The following is an 18,270-nucleotide window of genomic DNA, read 5'->3' as shown; positions in this document are numbered from 1 at the left end:
GGGGGTTTATTCAGCCAGGGCTGCGTCTGGCAAAGGAAACAGGTTTATACGCAGCCAACGGCTCAGGCTGTGCTGAGATTTTGGGGAGAAACCAAGCGGGTTAAGGAAGAGCTGAACACTCCCAGAAAACAAGAGCAGCGTTTCATTGCAGAGCCTTTGGTGTTTGAGGTACCATCCTCAACCATTTTCAGGATGCTGACAACACCGTGAAAGCATTTGTCACGTTCTCAGTCTCTCGCTCGCTCCATCAAAACACCTTTTTTTGTCTTAATTTGTTTGCCAAGCAAAACAAAACCGAAACAACAACAACTTTACCCGCACGGCCCCAAAGGAACAGGCTGGCTTCTGACAATCCAAGCTCTGATTCGCTGCCGAACACTCGAAATCTCGGACGGCGCCGCTGATTTACGGGGAGGTTTTGGGCTGTTGACACGGCTGACATGTCAGAACAACACGCCGAGCCCCTGGCAGCGCATTTTCAGCAGCTCTTCCCAGTACAAATCGGCCTATTCACGCCAGCTCGTTGCAGCATGCGAGCAACAACCCCCTTTTCTCTTTTAATGAAAGACAATTAAATAATTTCCTCCTGTCGCTCCGGGGATTATTTCGCTGCCTGCGATGAGATTTATGAGACGGTGGATTGATGGGTCCTGTGGAGAGGGAGCAGCGGATCCGGCACGAGCGGGGATGGAGCCACAGGATTATTTTGGGTGGGAAAGACCCTGCAGATCAAGCTCACCCATCAGTGGCACTAAAACGTCCCTAATAACCTCACCTATTCACCCCGCCAGGGATGGCGCCTCCAGTGCTGCCCTGGGCATCCTGTTCAATACCCAACAGCCCTTTTTATGAAGAAATCACCCCAAATTTCCACCTGGTGCAACTTGAGGCTGTTGCTTGGGAGCAGAGCCCGACCCCCCCAGCTCCAACCTCCTTTTGGGAAGTTGGAAGAGCAATAAGATCCCCCCTCATCCATTTTTAGGTTGGAAAAACAACTTCTTGTTGCAAAACCCGCAGCAGCCACAACCTCCCAAGTGGACCCGAGGGTATCGGGAGACCAACCGCTCATTATTACCTGACGCAAGTCAGCTCACGTCACCCCTTCCTCCGTTAATGTGATGAGACGTTCGCCCCCGCGAACGCCCCCAGACTGAAGCTGGAGGCTCCTCCATGGCCAGGAACGCATACGGGTGACAATTCCTGCTCCGGGGAGCACAGACACTCCCAGTCTGCAAACAGCACATCACCATTGCAGAGGAGGGTCCGGCTGCGTGACAACCGCAGGAGCTACAAATACAAGTCTCGAGAAGGTCAGAGACACTTCAATTTTAAAACACACCACCTTTCGAAGGAACGGGATGTTAATCTCATCCCTTGCGAGGAATCGGGCGCTTACAGGCTCCCGAAACGCTTTGTGGCGCGGACGCGAGGACATGCTGAACTCAATTATGGTCACCAGTGCTCCCAGTAACGCGGTTGGGAGCGACATCCGAGCAGCCGCGGCCCCGGCAGCAAAGCTCAATTAACAATAAGCATTGACAGAGGGAAATCGGATCTGTTCGCAGCCTGGTGAGGCTCCTGCCGTCACCAGCACTGCTGAGCATCCTCCCCATCGCATCCAGCACTGGGATGCAGGAGGGAGCGGAGGGGACACACCAGAGTCCCCACATCCCCGCCGTGGGGTTTCCATGGTCATTGTCACAGCCATACGTCCCTTCCTGACGCTTTTGTGAGGGACGATCGCTCTGCAAAGGTGTCGGAGCAGCTCCGGGCGCTGCAGAGCGTGCAGCACTCAGCGCAGCCTCGAGTCACATTCAGCCGCTGTCGCCAGCACCCGCAGCTCATTTCTCACCTTTCCAGCTGCTCTTTAATCCCTGTAGCATTAAATGGGATTTTCCTCCCCGATGCATTAGGCTTGGAAAGCAACTTAACCTATTCTTTGGGCATCTCGGCACAAGCCGCGGTGCCTCATTTCCTGAGGATGTTACTCACGACCGAGAAGCGCCGGTGGCCACCAAACCCACGCCTGGCGGGCCAGAGAACCTGCGGATGGCGACAAAACCCCCCCCGGGGCCGGTTTGCGTGGGGTTTGTTTCGCTCGCATGTGGTTGTGATTTAAGGGAAAGAACCACACTGCATCGGCTTCTCTCAAAAATAGCGGCTGTAGTGCTGCATTCACAACTAGAATTTCAGATTCTGGTACAAATACCTATCTGCAACACCTGAATTATGGTCTCTTGGTTACAGCCAAATCCAGTTACGCCGCACCCAGCGCAGGACAGAGCCATTTTGCTGCTATTTTGCTAGAAAAACCTGGAAAACAGCACATTTTGCCACCTTACCGCTGCGTGTTCTGCCCAGACCACAGCGGCTCCTCAGCCCAGTGGCGCAAGGCCAGGCCTAAACCCTTCCCAGCAGCCACCTAAGCCGGGCTGCAATCCCAGCACGTTCTACCAAGGCCGAGAGCTCCAGAGGGACGCGGTCTGGGTGACACATGGGTCCACGTGACAGATTTTTGTCATTACAGGTGTTGTTCCCCTGCGCCCGAGGGCACCACAAGAGCCGCGATGGTGGAGACGGTTGTGGGATTACAGAGTAATGACGGATGGAACAGACCCTTGAGATCAAGTCCAACCGTTCACTCAATGCTGACACTACAATGTCCCCAAGAACCTCGTGTGTTCACCCCCAGGGACGGCAACTCCAGCACTGCCCTGGGCAGCCCATTCAACGCCCTTTGGGGCAGAAATCACCCCAAGAACCTCATTTGTTCACCCCCAGGGACGGCAACTCCAGCGCTGCCCTGGGCAGCCCGTTCAACGCCCTTTGGGGCAGAAATCACCCCAATATCCAAATACCCACAACTTTCACGCCAACCCCATCCAGCCTGGCCCGGGACGTCTTGCTGTGCGATTTCCCTCCAGGCAGGACCGGCGCGCAACGGCTGTTTCAATCTTCCACATTTTCACTTCTTATCTGGAGTCATTTCTCATGTTTCCGATGGAAACTTTGCCTTTAGCTGAGTCGACATGATTTCCACACCGATATCGCGGGCACCGGTGCCCTTATAATTGAATTGCAGGGCACGGCAAGGCCGGGTCAAAGAGAAAACTCCGGAGCAGCAATTATCCCATAGACTCGTCCCCGCGTCACCTGAACCCTCCCCGGCTTCCAACCGCCCTCTCGCTCCAAATTCCTCGTGCGTTTCACCGCTACCTTTGTTTCCCAATCGCCGATTCCTGGGTAAGAAGGTGAGGAAACATTTCCCCCCGTTCCAAAAAGCCGCGGGAAGGAGCTGCCCCTGCACGCGGTGAATTCCACGCTCCTTCCCAGCTGCTCCCTTGTGTCGAAATCTATGCAAACGGGTTCCTAAGAATGCAAATGGCCCCGTCGTTCTGCAGCGGAGGGAGAAATCGCACCGAGAATACACAACCCTCAAGTTTAATACCAAATACCTGATTTAATACCGAAAACATATCAGTTATATCATTTATTAATCTCTGTTGGGTGTTTTTTTGCTAGAGATGGAGGAAAAGCTTCAGCTGATGAAGCTGCAGGATAACACTGAAGTTTGTATAATCTGAAGACGTGCCCTAAATTTGGGAGGGGAACTGAAGCTTGGCTGGAAAAGGCAATTTACACCTTTGTCCCCCAAATTGGAGCCGGTGCCGGGAGCTGAACATCCAACCGCAAAAGCACCAAGAGCTCTGCAGGAAAAGTCCAGAATCCAAGGTCTGGGAGACTCGCAAAGTCCTGACGCACGTGGCAATAATAATCCCAGTTACCCAGCAAGGCTGCTCCGCCTCTCCTGGAGCAGATTTAGCTGCAAAAGGGCTAAAATACCCCGTTACACCCACAGGTTTAATTCATGTCGAGCAAAACCCTCTTTGTGAAAGTGCAAAAATGACTTTGAAAGCCTCTTGTGTCTCACAGAGCTGCTCCCGCTGTAGATTTTTCTACCCAGCCGCCTTATCGCTTCGTTTATTGGGGAGTGAAAGACGCCGACATGGAGAAAACGCGTTCGGAGAAGCGGCGAGTGAGTGGAAATGGGATTTGTGAGGGGTTAGTCACCCTAAACCAACACCGGAGGAGCACAAGCCTTGACCAGCCCTCCGACACAACCCAGATCTTCTGGTTTTAAAGCCATCGCGCTGCGGCGCCGAGATCGTTGCCCAGGAACTTGGCTCCAGCCCAGGCCGTGAGTGGCGTTAAGAGCCTTATTGGTGAAGGAGGAAAAGCAAAAGCTCCTAAAACACAGAATTAACAGGACTGAAAGTCTCAGCGTTGTGTTCGAGCGGGTTACAACGCGACCCCGGGAGCCGCCAGTTTTTGGGTATGACCTGACCCAAAAAGCAATGAATCCCCGGATCCTTTTGCACTGGAGAAAGCTGGAGCACCACACCAGGATATTTCCCATCACACGAGGATATTTCCCATCACACGAGGATATTTCCCATCACACGAGGATATTCCCCATCACACGAGGATATTCCCCATTCTGGGGAGGAAAAAGCCCCAAATTGTGTCATCTGAGGCCACCCCGGAGCAGGAATATTCACGTTATGTGGATCCAAGAGGGCACAAGCTCCATGTGAACATCCCTGGGAGCAGAATAACTCCCATCAGAAATGAGCCCTAGAAGCTCAGCTTGTTCATTAATCACATTAATTCTTTGCTTTCTTGCTCCCCACTTGAATTCCAGCCCATGCACCAAACCTTCCCAAAATCCAGCCCCAGTTAAACAACTCCCCTTGCCCAAGAGCCTCGGCGAGACGCAAAACAGTGATTTTTGGACCCATTTTGCAGGGCGTCGCGTCCGAGCTCCGCACGTGGCGGCCGTGGACACGAAGGTGACTCGAGACGCGCGGGACGCCGCGTTTTCCACAAAACTAAGCAAGTCTAAATATAGCCCTGCTTTGTATCTTATCTGCCTTCTGTTCAACGCGGTGTTTATCATCCCAGCGCTTATTTCTGAGGACAAACCCCACGTCAGCGCTATCGACGTCCCCCCGGCAGGGAGTGAAGCCTTTATAGACCCAAGGGGACAAAGGGGACACCAGGTTTTGCTTGGACATCGAATTTTGGTTGGAAAAGCCCCTTGAGATCATTGAGCCACCCGCGTTCCCCCAACGCTGGCACTAAAATGTCCCCAAGAACCTCAATCTGTTCACCCCCCGGGGTGGCGACTCTGGGCAGCCTGTTCAACGCCCTTTGGGGCAGAAATCACCCCAAATTTCCACCCTCAGCGCAACATGAGGCCGTTTCCTCTCATCCCATCACTCCTCACGTCCACAAACACACACGTTTTTTGTTGAAAACAGGAGATTCACCCACCAACTTCCCACCGACAGAGAAACGGGAGCTTGGGCGTCACGGCAGCAGGTCCCGGCGCTTTGGGCACACACGGCGTATTCCTGGCAATGAGGAAACTGCCTCGAGATCTACAGATAAAGGTTCCAGGTATTGTTTTTTCTCCTTTTTACACCCCGTTTCCATTTATTAGGAGCCAAAAGCCGCTCACGTAATGAGGTTTGCGCCGATACCGCCGTTAAACGCCACAGATAAGGAAATTGCGCTCGAGCTGCGGCTGATTCAGCAAAGATTTAAGCTAAAGGTGGAGGAGGTGACACCAACCCGGCCACCAGTGTCCCCAGTCAAACCAAGGTCTCTTGGCTGGACCAGGGGAGCGTTTCCCAGTGTCACGGCTGCTTTTTCAGGTCAGAAGCTGCATTTTTAAGGCTTTTGGGAGCCTCTGCGCTTCCTTATCTCGCTGGACTTTTGCTCCTCTTGTCACTCGTGTCCTCGCACCCTGGTTTAACCGGCCCTCCCTGTCCCAACCCCGGGCACAAGAGACAAACACCAGCACGCACGTCTCATTTTTAGAAGAAAACCAATAAAACCCCACATCTTTTCATGTTTAGAATAGAATCACTCAACTTGAATGGACCTCCAACCACCAGCCAGCCCGGCTCTGGTTTTATGCCACCTGGTTCTTCAGTTCTCCTCCACAGGTCCCACAAATTCAACCCGAAAACCAGAGGGTTGTTTCCCACAATCTGGGGAGTTCCATGTGCATTTCTCTCATTTTGGGGGTTATATTTTAATCCTCACCTGTGCAAAATATGCTAAGCTAAGACCACTGTCTTATCGCCATCGTGGGGTGTTGCAGGGACAGTGACACCAGCCCTGCCCTGGGCAGCCTGTTCAACACCCCACAGCCCTTTGGGGAAGAAATCACCCCAAATTTCCACCCGCAGCCTCCCCAGCACAACCTGAGGCTGTTTCACCCCATCGCTTCCCACACGAAGACACCGACACCTTCCAAAACAAACCGTCACTTCTGAGCTGCCACCCACAGCGTTTTCAAATACACCCGGTCGTGCATAAAACCCGCGAGGCGCCCCCAAAACGGGACACCCTCTGGGGTTTCATTCCTCCCACGCTACGCGGTTTTGGGCAAGTCCCATGAAACAGCCCCGCGTCTCTTCTAGGGGCTGATCGCCCTCGTTAGGGGCTGTAATTAGCTCCAGGAGGTGCTGATGTGCTCACATCCCCTTGCACAAGCACAGGAAAAGCACCACATCTTCCTCCCCATCACCTTCACCACATGGGAGGGACAGACCCGCTCGCAACCGCTTGTAATTGTGATTATTCACCTCCCAGCGACGCCGCGTTTCAATTTCTAAAGTTTTGGGGCAAACCGACTTCACTTTGGTGACAACAGGTTAAAGATGATTCCTGCGTGCACAGGGGGACGGCAGAACCTCCGGTGAGCTTTTCAATGGGAAAAGAGGCTGGAATAGCCAGTTACCCTGTTCTGAGCGCACCGGGATACAGAAAAACACCGAGCAAAACATGAACCGAGCCGAATTCTTCCCTGATGAAAACACCTATTTGTGCTTCACGCTGTTGTAATCCTAAATCTCCAGGCGAGATCTCACACCTGATGCATTCACAGCCCGATCTCGGGCAGATATCGGCCAACGCCGCCCTTGCTCCCCTTCCTCGCTGACGCAGTGCCAACCATGTGGCTTTTCCCCCCCCCAAAATCCAGCTAAACGCACTTTTGGTCGACCCCAACAGCATCGCCAGCCTGATCCGATTCGGCTCCGTTTTAACCGGCTGCTCCGGAGAAGGAAGACGAGGTTTTATTCAAATGAGTAATTAATTACAGCCGTAACTTCCTCCCCCGGAGCAGACGCGTTACACGTTTCGCCCGACCGGCACCGGGGCACTGACCGAGACACGGGGGAAGCGCCACGGGGCGGATGTATGTCTGTCTGTCTGTCTGGCTGCTCTTGGGGGGACGCGTGTCACCCCGAAATCGCTGGTGCTGCTCGAAGCGAGTCCGGGGAGGAAGATGAGTCACTGCGCGGTGGTGTGGGAGGGGAACGCGCCGCAAAGCGCCGGCTTCTGGGGAAAACCACCTTCTGGAGAAACTCGGAGCGCTCAGAGCGCCAGCCCCAAAAAGCACTAAATATATAGAAAAGAGGAAGGAGCAGCTCAACGTAGAGAAAAAGCACCTTAACCTGCCCAATATCCGCAACCCCCGGGGCCCTTTGGGTGCTTGGTAGGCTAAAAAATACCCCCCCCCCCTCCTTCCTGACATTGGAGCTGCAGGAAAACTCCCGGTACCTTCGTTTTCACTGCGCGGCTGGAAATCCCGGCGGTCGCATCAGAGATGGACGGAAAGTCACTGGGGAATGACAAACAAGTGACATTAGGGCCCCGCGGGGGCCACCACTGGCTCTTAATGCCCTTCCCCCCCCCTTGCAAAATATCCTTAATTATGAGATCAAGTTGAAGATGCTTTTTGAAGCTGATTGTTAATCAGGAATTTATCTGAGTGGGAGACCAGGCTGGAAACCCCAAAACACCACTTAAGGACCCCACCAGCAAACTGATAATTCACCAGCTTCAGAGCCCCCTCAAAAGGGGACCAGGAGCCCCAGAGGGGGAACAGGGGTGACACCCCAGGGTGGGGGTTAAAGCTTGGGAAGGGGCTCAGGGTGCAGAGGGGAAATGGGGGTTCACACTAACAAGTGGTACATGACTGAGTCTGGTTCCTCCCCGTCCTCACGCCAACCTCAGAGAGCCCAGAAATGGTGAATCAGACAGAATTTCAGGGGGAAGGGATGACAAGAACCCCCTTCCCCCCCCCAAACCTAAGGGGAACTGCAATTTTGGCAGAGGGAGCACTTAACAGCCCTGACAGCCCCCAGCTGCAGGGAGACACAGGGGGTCCCCCCAAACAAGGAGGGGGAACACAGGGAGCCCCACGCAGGACCCCAAACCAGGGAGCACACAGAGCACCAGGGGGGTCCCAGTACCCACATAAGACTCCCAAACTGGGGGGGACCGTGCACCCCCAAACCCACATAGGACCCTCTAACTAGCATGGAGGATACAGAGACTATGCGGGGGTGACCCCTGCGCCTACAGCCACAGGGAACACCAGTGTCCCCCCCCAGCCCGTGTCCCCCGTTCCGTGGTAACGGCCGCCCCCGTGGCCGGTGCCACTCGTGTCCCACCGAGCCACCGCCGTCCCCGAGAGCCGGCCCGCGGCGGGCACTGAGCAGGGGTGCCCCGCTATGACCAGCGTCCCCCCGGTGCCCCCAGCCCGGCCCCGGTACCTGCGCTCTCGGAGCCGCCACCCCCAGCCCCCCCGCGCCGCCCGGAGCCGCCTTTTGACGGGAACCGGCCGGCTCCGCGCCCCGCCCCCCCGGGGCCACGCCCCCACGTCGACCACGCCTCCTCCCCTCCCTCGCCAATGGCAGCGCTGCACCGCCTCAGCTCCGCCCCCCTCGGGGGCGTGCCGCCGGGGACCCCGCCCCTCAGCGCCGTATAAGGTTGTGCTGGGCGAGTCCCCGCCCACTAGGGGCGTGACGGGGGCTGGCGGGAGACTGCACGTGGCTGCCGGTCCCCGCGGGGGCTCCCCGGGGCTGGGGGACCCGAACCCCGCTGTCCTGCCCGGTCCGCACCTTCGGCCCGGGCCCTGCCCGCGCTGCCCCGCTCCCGGGGCTTGTGAGGAGCCCTGTGCTCTGCCAGGGATGCTGCTGCAGGTTTTGGGGTGCTGCTGCCAGGTGTTTTTTGGGGGCACAACCTCTCTAGAAAGCGCGGCGGGCTCAAGGAGCTCACCTGTTTCCTCCTGGGCTGCGGCCAGTCCCTTACTGGGACAGAACAAACGTCACCAGTACAATAGTGCCCACTCCAGCACTTTCTCCCTGTAGCATCAGGCTCTGAGCACCTTTGGGTGTCACCACCACGTTTCACCTTCACTCCGGTGCCTCTTGGAAGTCCAGGGGTTACAAAGCTCCGTCCCTGGGGCTGGCAGCGCTTCAGAGGCTGCTTCTCTTCCCGATTCCTAAGTAATAACCCACCACGTGCCAAGAGCGCTCGCTGCATTCATCCCCTGGCAAACCACCTCTGTCTCGCTTGTGCAGCTGCAGGATTCGCTGGGCTCGTCTCCCTCCTGTCCCGATTTCGGGAGGACACCGGAGGGACCCACCACCCTGCTCTGCACAACCTCCATCCCATCGCCGCCCAGAGAGAGTTCTCAGATTGGCTTCGATCAGATAAAGGGCAGAGGGGGAGGTGATTCACCTCCTGCCTCCGGACTAGAGAGCAGCATCTGCAAGAGCCGCGGTGCAGCCGTGCACGGCCGCGGGTGGGCAGGTTACAGGCTCTTTGCAGCCCGCGACCGGCCCAGAGCTTCGTGTCCTGAGCCTGTGTGAAGCCCTCCCAGGTCTGGATGCCAAAGACCCGCAGGACACCTGTGTTTCGGCTGCTCCCGCGGGACCTGGTGGTATTTGGGACAACACAACGAGGTCACAAGACCTCGGCCACCCAAAATCCCATTAAACGGTGACGTGAGTCAAACTGGGAGTACGGGGGTTTGGGCTGAGCTGGTTCAGCCGGTGCCACAGCCCCAACCCGGGCACGTTACACCCCCAGGCTGAAAAACCTCCGGTATTTCACACTTTTTCCTTTTCCACCTTAAAAAACATACATTTGGGATGCCACCCTCAGCAACACGTTATAAAGCGGCAAGAAACGTTTCAACGAAGCCCCCGCATGATGCTCCGGGGGTTTATTAAGTATCCCTTAAACCCAAAATCCCCGGGGAAAACGAGGCGGGCGGCAATCGCCGCCCCCCCGCCGCAATCACCGGGTTCACGGCTCTAACTGCGTGGGGAAAGCGCCTCGTTAACCGCTTTCCCGATTGATTTAATGAGGCCGACGAGAGAAAACGACGTCTGGGAAGAAATGGGAGCTCATCAGAGGCAATTTAGCGGCGCGGAACCTTTTCGGGAGGGCGGGGAACGGGCTGCCGAGACTTTGCAGGGGAGAAGCCGCTCGTCCCCATCCCACCGTTGTTTGTCGCCGTCGCGGCGGTTTAAACGCTGAGCCCGGACCGGCGCGACGGGCTCCGCAACCCCATAAACCCCGCGTCCCACCTTTTCCCGCAGCCGCGGCCGTGCCCCGAGCTCCGGGTCCTGGTGCTGCTTCGCTCGCCAGAGCTGTGACCCCCGCAAGCTGTGACCCCCCGAAGCTGTGACCTCCCAAACCAGTGTCCCCCCAATGCTGTGACCCCTCAAAGCAGTGACAGCGCCAGAACTGTGACACCCCAGCGCTGTGACCCCCCGCAATGCTGTGACAGCCCCAGAACTGTGACCCCTCCCAGAGCTGTGACCCCCAGTGCCGTGACCCCTCCAGACCCGTGTCACCCCAATGCTGTGACCCCCGCCAGAGCTGTGACACCCTCATTTCTATGGCACCCCAGAGCTGTGACCCCCCCAATGCTGTGACCCCCCAGAGCTGTGACCCCCCCCAAGAACTGTGACACCCCAGAGCTGTGACTCCCCAGACCAGTGCCACCCCAATGCTGTGACCCCCGCCAGAGCTGTGACACCCTCATTTCTATGGCACCCCAGAGCTGTGACCCCCCCAATGCTGTGACCCCCCAGAGCTGTGACCCCCCCCAAGAACTCTGACACCCTAGAGCTGTGACCCTCCAGACCAGTGCCACCCCAATGCTGTGACCCCCCTAGAGCTGTGACCCCCAATGCTGTGACACCCCCAGTGCTGTGATCCCCCCCAGAGCTGTGACACCCCCAGTTCTATGACACCCCAGAGCTGTGACCCCCACAATGCTGTGACAACCCCAGTACTGTCACCCCCCCAATGTTGCGACACCCCCACACTGGTGATACCCCCAAAACTGTGACCCCCCCAGACCGGTGTCCCCCCAGTGCTGTGAAACCCCTAGTGCTGTGATCCCCCCGACCGGTGTCCCCCCAATGCTGTGAAACCCCTAGTGCTGTGAGCCCCCCAGACCAGTGTCCCCCCAATGCTGTGACTCCCCCAATGCTGTGACCCCCCAGAACTCTGACACCCCAGTGTCCCCCCAATGCCGTTACTCCCCCAGAGCTGTGACCCCCCCAGTGCTGACACCCCCCAGACCAGTGTCCCCTCAGTGCTGTGACACCCACAATGCTGTGACCTCCCCAGTGCTGAGACCCCCCCAGACAAGTGTCCCCCCCAATGCTGTGACCCCCCCCGAACTGTGACACCCTAGACCAGTGTCCCCCCAGTGCTGTGACTCCCCCAATGCTGTGATCCCCCAGACCAGTGTCCCCCAATACTGTGTCCCCCCAGCGCTGAGCCCCCCAGACCTGTGCCCCCCCAGCGCTGCGCCCCCAGAGCGCTGCCCTGGTAACGGGGCCGATCCCGCTCCCGGGGTGACTCAGCTCTTGCTCCATCCCCGGGGAGCGAAGGTTTCTTAGGAAGCGGTTGCAACATCCCCGTGTGCCCCACGGGGTGCGGCTCGTCCCCCAATCCCCGCGGGCTCCGGGGGAAAACGGGGTTAAACCGGCCAGAATTGGCTCAACCAAGGGGGGCAGCCTCCCCCCCGTGGCACTTTGCTCCTGGGAAGGAGAGAATAAATGATCCAGAATAAACGATCCAGAAAGTTTCCGCCGGCACCTCCGCCCGGAGCACCCGCGGACGGCGCAAATATCTCCCGTGAACTTGATTTGGATGATTTGGGTGATGATGAGGGGAAGGAATTCAGTTTTCCACTGAGCTCTCGAGTTTATCGCAGCGTTAAGGGAGAAAAAGCAGCGTTTGTGCGGTAGCAAGTTTATGATATGAGTATTTAAGCTAATCGGGGGGGTCCTGCTTGTTCCCCACCCGGAGCTGTCGGGGCTGGGGGTGGCGGGAGGAAGGGGCTGATTGGACGCTGATTTCCCAATGGGGGGACTGGGGCTTCTTCTGCCCTCGTACTGGTGTGGAAGGGGCTCGTACTGGTGTGGAAAGGTCCCGTACTGAGACCGGTATGGGGGCACCGGTCAAATACCGATCCCAGCGCCCCATCACTGGATTTTCCCGCCCCCGCGCATGCGCGCGCTCTCCCGCCACCCCGCCCCCGCGCGTGCGTATGCGCACCTTGGCCACGCCCCCTCCGCTTCTCCCCGCCCCGACCCCCCGCCTCGCTGTGGCGCATGCGGCGTTGTACTCACGCCCCTCAGCCCCACCCAAAGGGGCGTGGCCGTGGGCACCGCCCCCCGCGGCGGTGCGGCGCATGCGGGTTGGTGGCGAGGCGCGCCCGGGCGGGGCGTTTCGTCACGGTGGGGCGGTGCCCCGTAAACCACGCCTATTTTCACCCCGGGGCGACCAATCGCCCCGCCCCAATCCACGACTGGGAGGGGCGTTAATGAAGGGGCGGGGCTCACCCACACACGCCCCTCCGCGTCCCGCCCTGCGCGCTGTGCGCCTGCGCTGACCGAGTGGGCGGGGCGAGTGGTGGCTCCGCCCACCGCCGCTCGTCGCGTCGTCATAGCGACGGCGGCTGCGCGGGAGGCGCTGAAGCTGCGGCGGGTGTGAGGGGCTGCGGGGGGATTTGGGCGTGTTCGCTGTTTGGCGGTGTCTCTGAAGGGGTGTTCCTCGCGGAGGTGTTGGGGGCACAGCCCTGTGGGGCTGTTTGAGGGGAATGTTCTTTTCTGGGAGTGCCTGAGGGTCTCAATGTGGGGGGATGTGTGTGGGAGCTGTAGGCCCCTATGGGGAGGGCGTCGTTGGGGGTGCGGGGGGCGCTAGGAAGGCGCAGCGCTTTGTGGAGGTGCAGCGCGTCTCTTTTGGGCGCCTTGGGGGTGTAGGGTCTCTGGGGGGGTTGTTGGCTTCTGGGGGGGTGCGGGGCACTGTGTGGAAATCAGTGTCCGTGGGGGTGCCCCTCGTTTTCACGGGGTCCCACGGGGCTCTGGGGGAAGGCGGGATGGAGCTGGTCCCCGGGGTGTCTCTATGGGGGTTGGGATGGCGTTGCTCCCCTGGGGGGGCTCGAGTGGGTCTCTGGGGGGGACGGGCTGTTCCCCCCACACCGCAGTTCAGGACGGGCTTCCTTGTTGACCAGAAGCAGCTTGAGAAGCCGCTGGGCGAGCAGGAGCTGCTGTTCCGCCTCTGCCGCAGGTCGCACGGCTGCCATGGGCTCCGCGCTTTCCCTCGGGGGCCGCGGCGCCGCCGGGGAGAGGCCGAGGGCTGAGGATGGCGACGAGGACGGGCTCGACGGCCGGGACCGCGTGGAGGACATCGCCAAGTTTCCATACGTGGAGTTCACAGGCCAGGACAGCGTCACCTGCCCCACCTGCCAGGGCACCGGCTGCATCCCCACAGGTGATGGCTCCTCCTGCTCCTAAATACATAAACCCTGCTGCTTATTTCCACCAGCGACCTCACAGGTGGATACAATTGATTAACATGTTCCTTTTGCCTTCCAGAGCAGGTAAACGAGCTGGTGGCTCTGATACCCTACAGCGACCAGCGGCTTCGTCCGCAGAGAACGTAAGTGTGTAGTAAGCGAGGAGTTACATTCTACAGAGAGCAAACAGGGCTCTTTTGTCGTTTACTGCTGCAGCTTCACCTGGGCTGTGGCCTCTGCTTCGTTTAGTGGTTTGTTTTCACCCGAGTACGCCAACAAACACAATTTAAAGTGTAGCTTTAAGTGTTTCCTGTGAAATCCCGCTGTGGAGTGAGCGTGGAAACAATGATCCTACTCACACTTTTCATCCCTGTGCCCTTTACTGCAGCTCGTAGAAAGAAGCTGCCTTACCAGGAGTAAAAATACCGGATTGTGAAAACACTCCGGGGACAACAATGATTCTTTGGCTACTCGTTACTAAAAAATAAAGTGTTTAAAGGGTGATAGTTATGAGCAATTTCAGATGTTGAAAACGTTAGAGCAGCGTGTCTGTGTCCCTTCCAGGGAGGAACAAAGAGAGGCTATTTGCTGCAGGGTTGGGTTTGGGTTCCAAGGGCTGTGGTGTTGGGTGCGAGCGGTGACCCCGTCCCTTGCAGGAAGCTCTACGTCCTGTTGTCCGTCCTGCTCTGCCTCCTGGTCTCGGGGCTGGTGGTTTTCTTCCTCTTCCCACACTCCGTCTTGGTGGACGATGACGGTATTAAAGTGGTCCAGGTTTGGTTCGACAAGAAGAACTCCGTCGTCACTCTGGCGATCACGGTAAGGTTGTTGTGTCTCTGCGTTCCCAATGGAGCAAACTCGGTGCGGAGTTGCCGGGAAGGTCACCGCCAGTCACGTTTTCCCCCTTCGCTCCATCCAGGCCACGTTACGCATCAAAAACTCCAACTTCTACTCGGTGACGGTGACCAGCCTGACGAGCCAGGTGCAGTACATGAACACGGTGGTGGGGACCCAGCAGATCAGCAGCGTCTCCAGCATCCAGCCGCTCAGCGACAAACTGGTATTTACCTTCCCGTATAACCATCACCAAACCCGGTACGAAACCCACGAGTTACCTTCATGGTAGAGCCAGAGAATTATTTGCCTTGGGGGGACTTTAAAGATGATTTGATTCCAACCCCTCTCGTGGGGAATATCATCTATTTGTACCTTAAATCTTCGCTTGGCAAAATATTCTCGTTGCCCAAGTCACCTGTGCTTTACACCCACCAGCTGGAAGGAAACAGGAGGTGGGAAATACCCCAAAAGAAGGGGATTCAAGCGAGCAAAACTGCGTGTGAACGTGGCTTTCTGTTCTCTTCCACAGGTGAATTTCACTGTGAAGGCGGAGCTGGGCGGACCCTTCTCCTACGTGTAGTAAGGAGTTACTACTCTTTGTGTACAGCTTGGAGAGGGCGGGTTAAGCGGCTTTAATTAGAATTTGCTCTGGAAGCAACATATTTTCTGTTAACTTGCTGGAAAGGAGCAGTTTGCTAGAAATTACTCAAAATGCCGCTTTGTCGGGGTGTCGTGACACGGTTTTCGGAGCGTGTCTGGGGGTGTTTTACCACCAGAGGGAAAACACCATTAGAAAACACCGCGAAACACAAGCGCCGCCACTGCCGACCTCGTTCTCTTGGTCTCTTCCAGCTTCTTCTGCACGTTTCCCAAGGTGAAGGTCCACAACATCGTCATCTTCATGAGGTGGGTGCTTATTTATTCCAAAGGGACACGCGGGGACGCGAAGGTTTGGCGCCTGCTTCGCTGCCTCAGCTTTTAATCCGGGTTTGGTGAAATGTCAGGCGGGGGTGAGGTGACACCAGCTTAATTTCCACGTGGGGCTGCGCTCGCCGCTCTGCTGTGAGCAAAACCCGAGAACCCGCAGCTTTCGAGGGGAAAGATGATCCGTGATGAGCCTCAAGCCCCCTGGGGGTTTGGTTTGGATGGAGGACGTGCCGCCGCCGGTCCCGTCCCCACTAACGCGCTCTCCCCCGACAGGACGTCGGTGAAGCTCTCGTACATCGGCCACGCCACGCAGAGCTCGCTGGAGACGTACCACTACGTGGACTGCAGCACCAACTCCACGGCGGCGCCGGATGCGCGGCCCCGGCGCTCCGTGGCACCGCAGGACGTGGCCGGAGCTGCGATGGAGCCCTGAGGCTCAGCCCGTGTTTCCCGTGGGCGCACGCGGCTTTCTCGGAGGGACCGGAGCTTTCGGATGGAAGCAGCACAATGGCGAGGGGGACACTTGAAAGCTCCGGGTCCCTTTTTGCGCCGTTCCCCGTGCGGTTTGGGCTGCGCCGTCCGCCAAACCCCCTCGGGGTGTCGCTCGTGTGCGGGTCCCTTCCCAAACTCAGGGCTTAAATTCCCCTTTGGTTCCCAAAACTGGTGTTCGATGGGGAAAACGGACTCTCCGGCTTCACGCTTTGGGGTCTGAAGACCCCAAAGGTTTTGAGTTGACTCTTAGAGTTGTTTTGGAGCCGAACGCCGTGTTACACCGTCCAGGGTGAACTAGTTCTGTGCGGGTAATTCACTCCGCTGTTGCACATACCTGGTGTGTTTCAACACGGGGCTTGATAAAAAGGGACTTTTCTCCATAAGGAACACACAGATAGGGCATGAAAAGGGATATTTCTCTGTGCGGAACACACGGATAGGGTGTAAAAAGGGATATTTCTCTGCGGAACGCACAGATGAGGCTCCTGCCTGTAACTTGCGCTGCGAGGAGGTGAAGGAGTTGAAACCCCCTGTGTTTGCACAGATTTTGTTCGCTGAGGCCACCTACAGCAAACCGGTGCCAAAACACGCGGGTTTGGTGAAGACGGCGTCAGTCACGCGGCACAACGCGAGGGATCCGGGTCCTTTCGACCTTCCCGCTGCTCCCCGAGCCGCTCGCAACCTCCGTGTCCCCTCATTGGGAACCTCCACGTCCCCCGTTCGGCACCTGCGGGGTCTCCGTGTTCGACACCGGGATCCCCGTAGCGCGTTATCACTTTGCCTCCTGCAAAAAGTGCCAATTCAGTGTTTTCTCTCTAATTTAGCGTTTCAAGGCTCGTCTCGCAGGAGCCGGCTGCGATGGTAACAAACTGGCAGCTCTGCCCGCTGCGGCTCTCGGATTTGGAGGTTTCCTGCGGAATTTGGTGGCTCCGGCTGCCCCCGCGTCCTTTTGGCTTCACCTCCCCGTCCCGTGTGTGTGCACACAGGTGGATGCGAACGCCCCGTGGCTTTGGCGCTGAAAGGTGCTTCATGTTGTGCGGGTGTGAAATAAAAACCCAACTTTCTTTTAAAAACACCCCAAACTCGCATTTCCATCTAGCGGGGTCTCTAGACCCGAGTTGTGCTTATTAAAGCCCAGCTTTGTGTGTATGCGCCATGTCCGCCTTGCCCGTTCTCCCGTGCGGTGGGACGGGGGCTGTGCCGCGTTTTGCTCATCAGGTCCTGCTCTTACCCCTGATTTTTGGGGCAAAAAGGCCAATAAATTCAAGCGGTGATCGCTGTCCCCACCCGGCACGGTCACAATGTCGTAAACCCCCGATTTATGATGAGTTGAACTTGCCTTTCCATGGCGAATGAGGAAATCAACCTTTGCTCTTTGTTTCCCAAATTTCCCCCCTCCCAGCACCCCGTTCTGCCCCATTTGGCCTCTTGGGTGCTCCGCACCCTCCCACTCCCCACATTTATCATTTGGGGGGTTCCTAAACCCGCCGCTGGGTCGAGCAGCTTCCCGTTGCGGTGCAGCTCGTGATTAGCGCTGCCCCGCGGGGCGCGTGGCAAAGCGCTTTGGTGTTGGAGGTTGTAAACCCTTCCTAATCCTTCCTAATGAATTTCCCCTGCCAATGTCTGTTGGTCTCTTTTCCAGCGCCGGCCGCCGCCGCTGCTGCTGCAGGACCCGCTGTGAGCGTCTCAACCGCAGAGCAGGGCCCCAAAGCAGCGGTTTTATAGGTATTTTTAATCCCGGCGGTGCTGATCTGCAGGACTGGTCTCAGTGTTCCCCTCCCCACTGGTTTAACTGGGGCCCCCAGCGCTTGCCTCAATTCCCACAGAACCCCAGAGTGTCAGGGGGTGAAGGGCCCTGGAAAGCTCATCCAGTGCAATCCCCCCATGGAGCAGGAACACCCAGATGAGGTTACACAGGAACCAGGCGGGTTGGAATGTCTGCACAGAAGGAGACTCCACAACCCCCTGGGCAGCCTGTTCAGGCTCTGCCACCCTCACCACGAACAAGTTTCTGCTCAGATTTAAGTGGAACCTCCTGTGTTCCAGTTTGCACCCTTTGCCCCTTGTCCTGTCACTGGTTGTCACCAATGGCTCCATCCTCCTGACACTGCCCCTTTCCATCTTGATCCCCAGGAATGAGTCCCCCCTCAGTGTCCTCTTGTCCAGCTCCAGAGCCCCAGCTCCCTCAGCCTTTCCTCACACGGGAGATGCTCCACTCCCTCCAGCATCTTGGTGGCTGCGCTGGACTCTCTGCAGCAGTTCCCTGTCCTGCTGGAACTGAGGGGCCACAGCTGGACACAAGATTCCAGGTGTGGTCTCCCCAGGGC

At 57.5% G+C, this 18,270-nt stretch overlaps 1 protein-coding gene across 1 annotated transcript; it reads left to right on the top strand.

Moving 5' to 3' along the window:
- Positions 1-8,591: 8,591 nt before the first annotated feature.
- On the top strand, positions 8,592-15,884 carry TMEM106C (transmembrane protein 106C; the record flags this gene model as incomplete). The annotated part of the gene is made up of 8 exons (XM_080360557.1): positions 8,592-9,024; positions 13,462-13,665; positions 13,770-13,833; positions 14,347-14,506; positions 14,607-14,747; positions 15,054-15,103; positions 15,377-15,430; positions 15,725-15,884. The coding sequence occupies 8 exons, from the start codon at positions 8,592-8,594 to the stop codon at positions 15,882-15,884; spliced, it is 1,266 nt and encodes a 421-aa protein (XP_080216683.1).
- Between the last annotated feature and the right edge of the window lie 2,386 nt (positions 15,885-18,270).

This window comes from Nesoenas mayeri (assembly GCF_963082525.1).
Source record: "Nesoenas mayeri genome assembly, chromosome: 28".
Taxonomy (NCBI): Eukaryota; Metazoa; Chordata; class Aves; order Columbiformes; family Columbidae; genus Nesoenas; species Nesoenas mayeri.
This window is presented reverse-complemented; position numbering and strand designations above follow the sequence as displayed.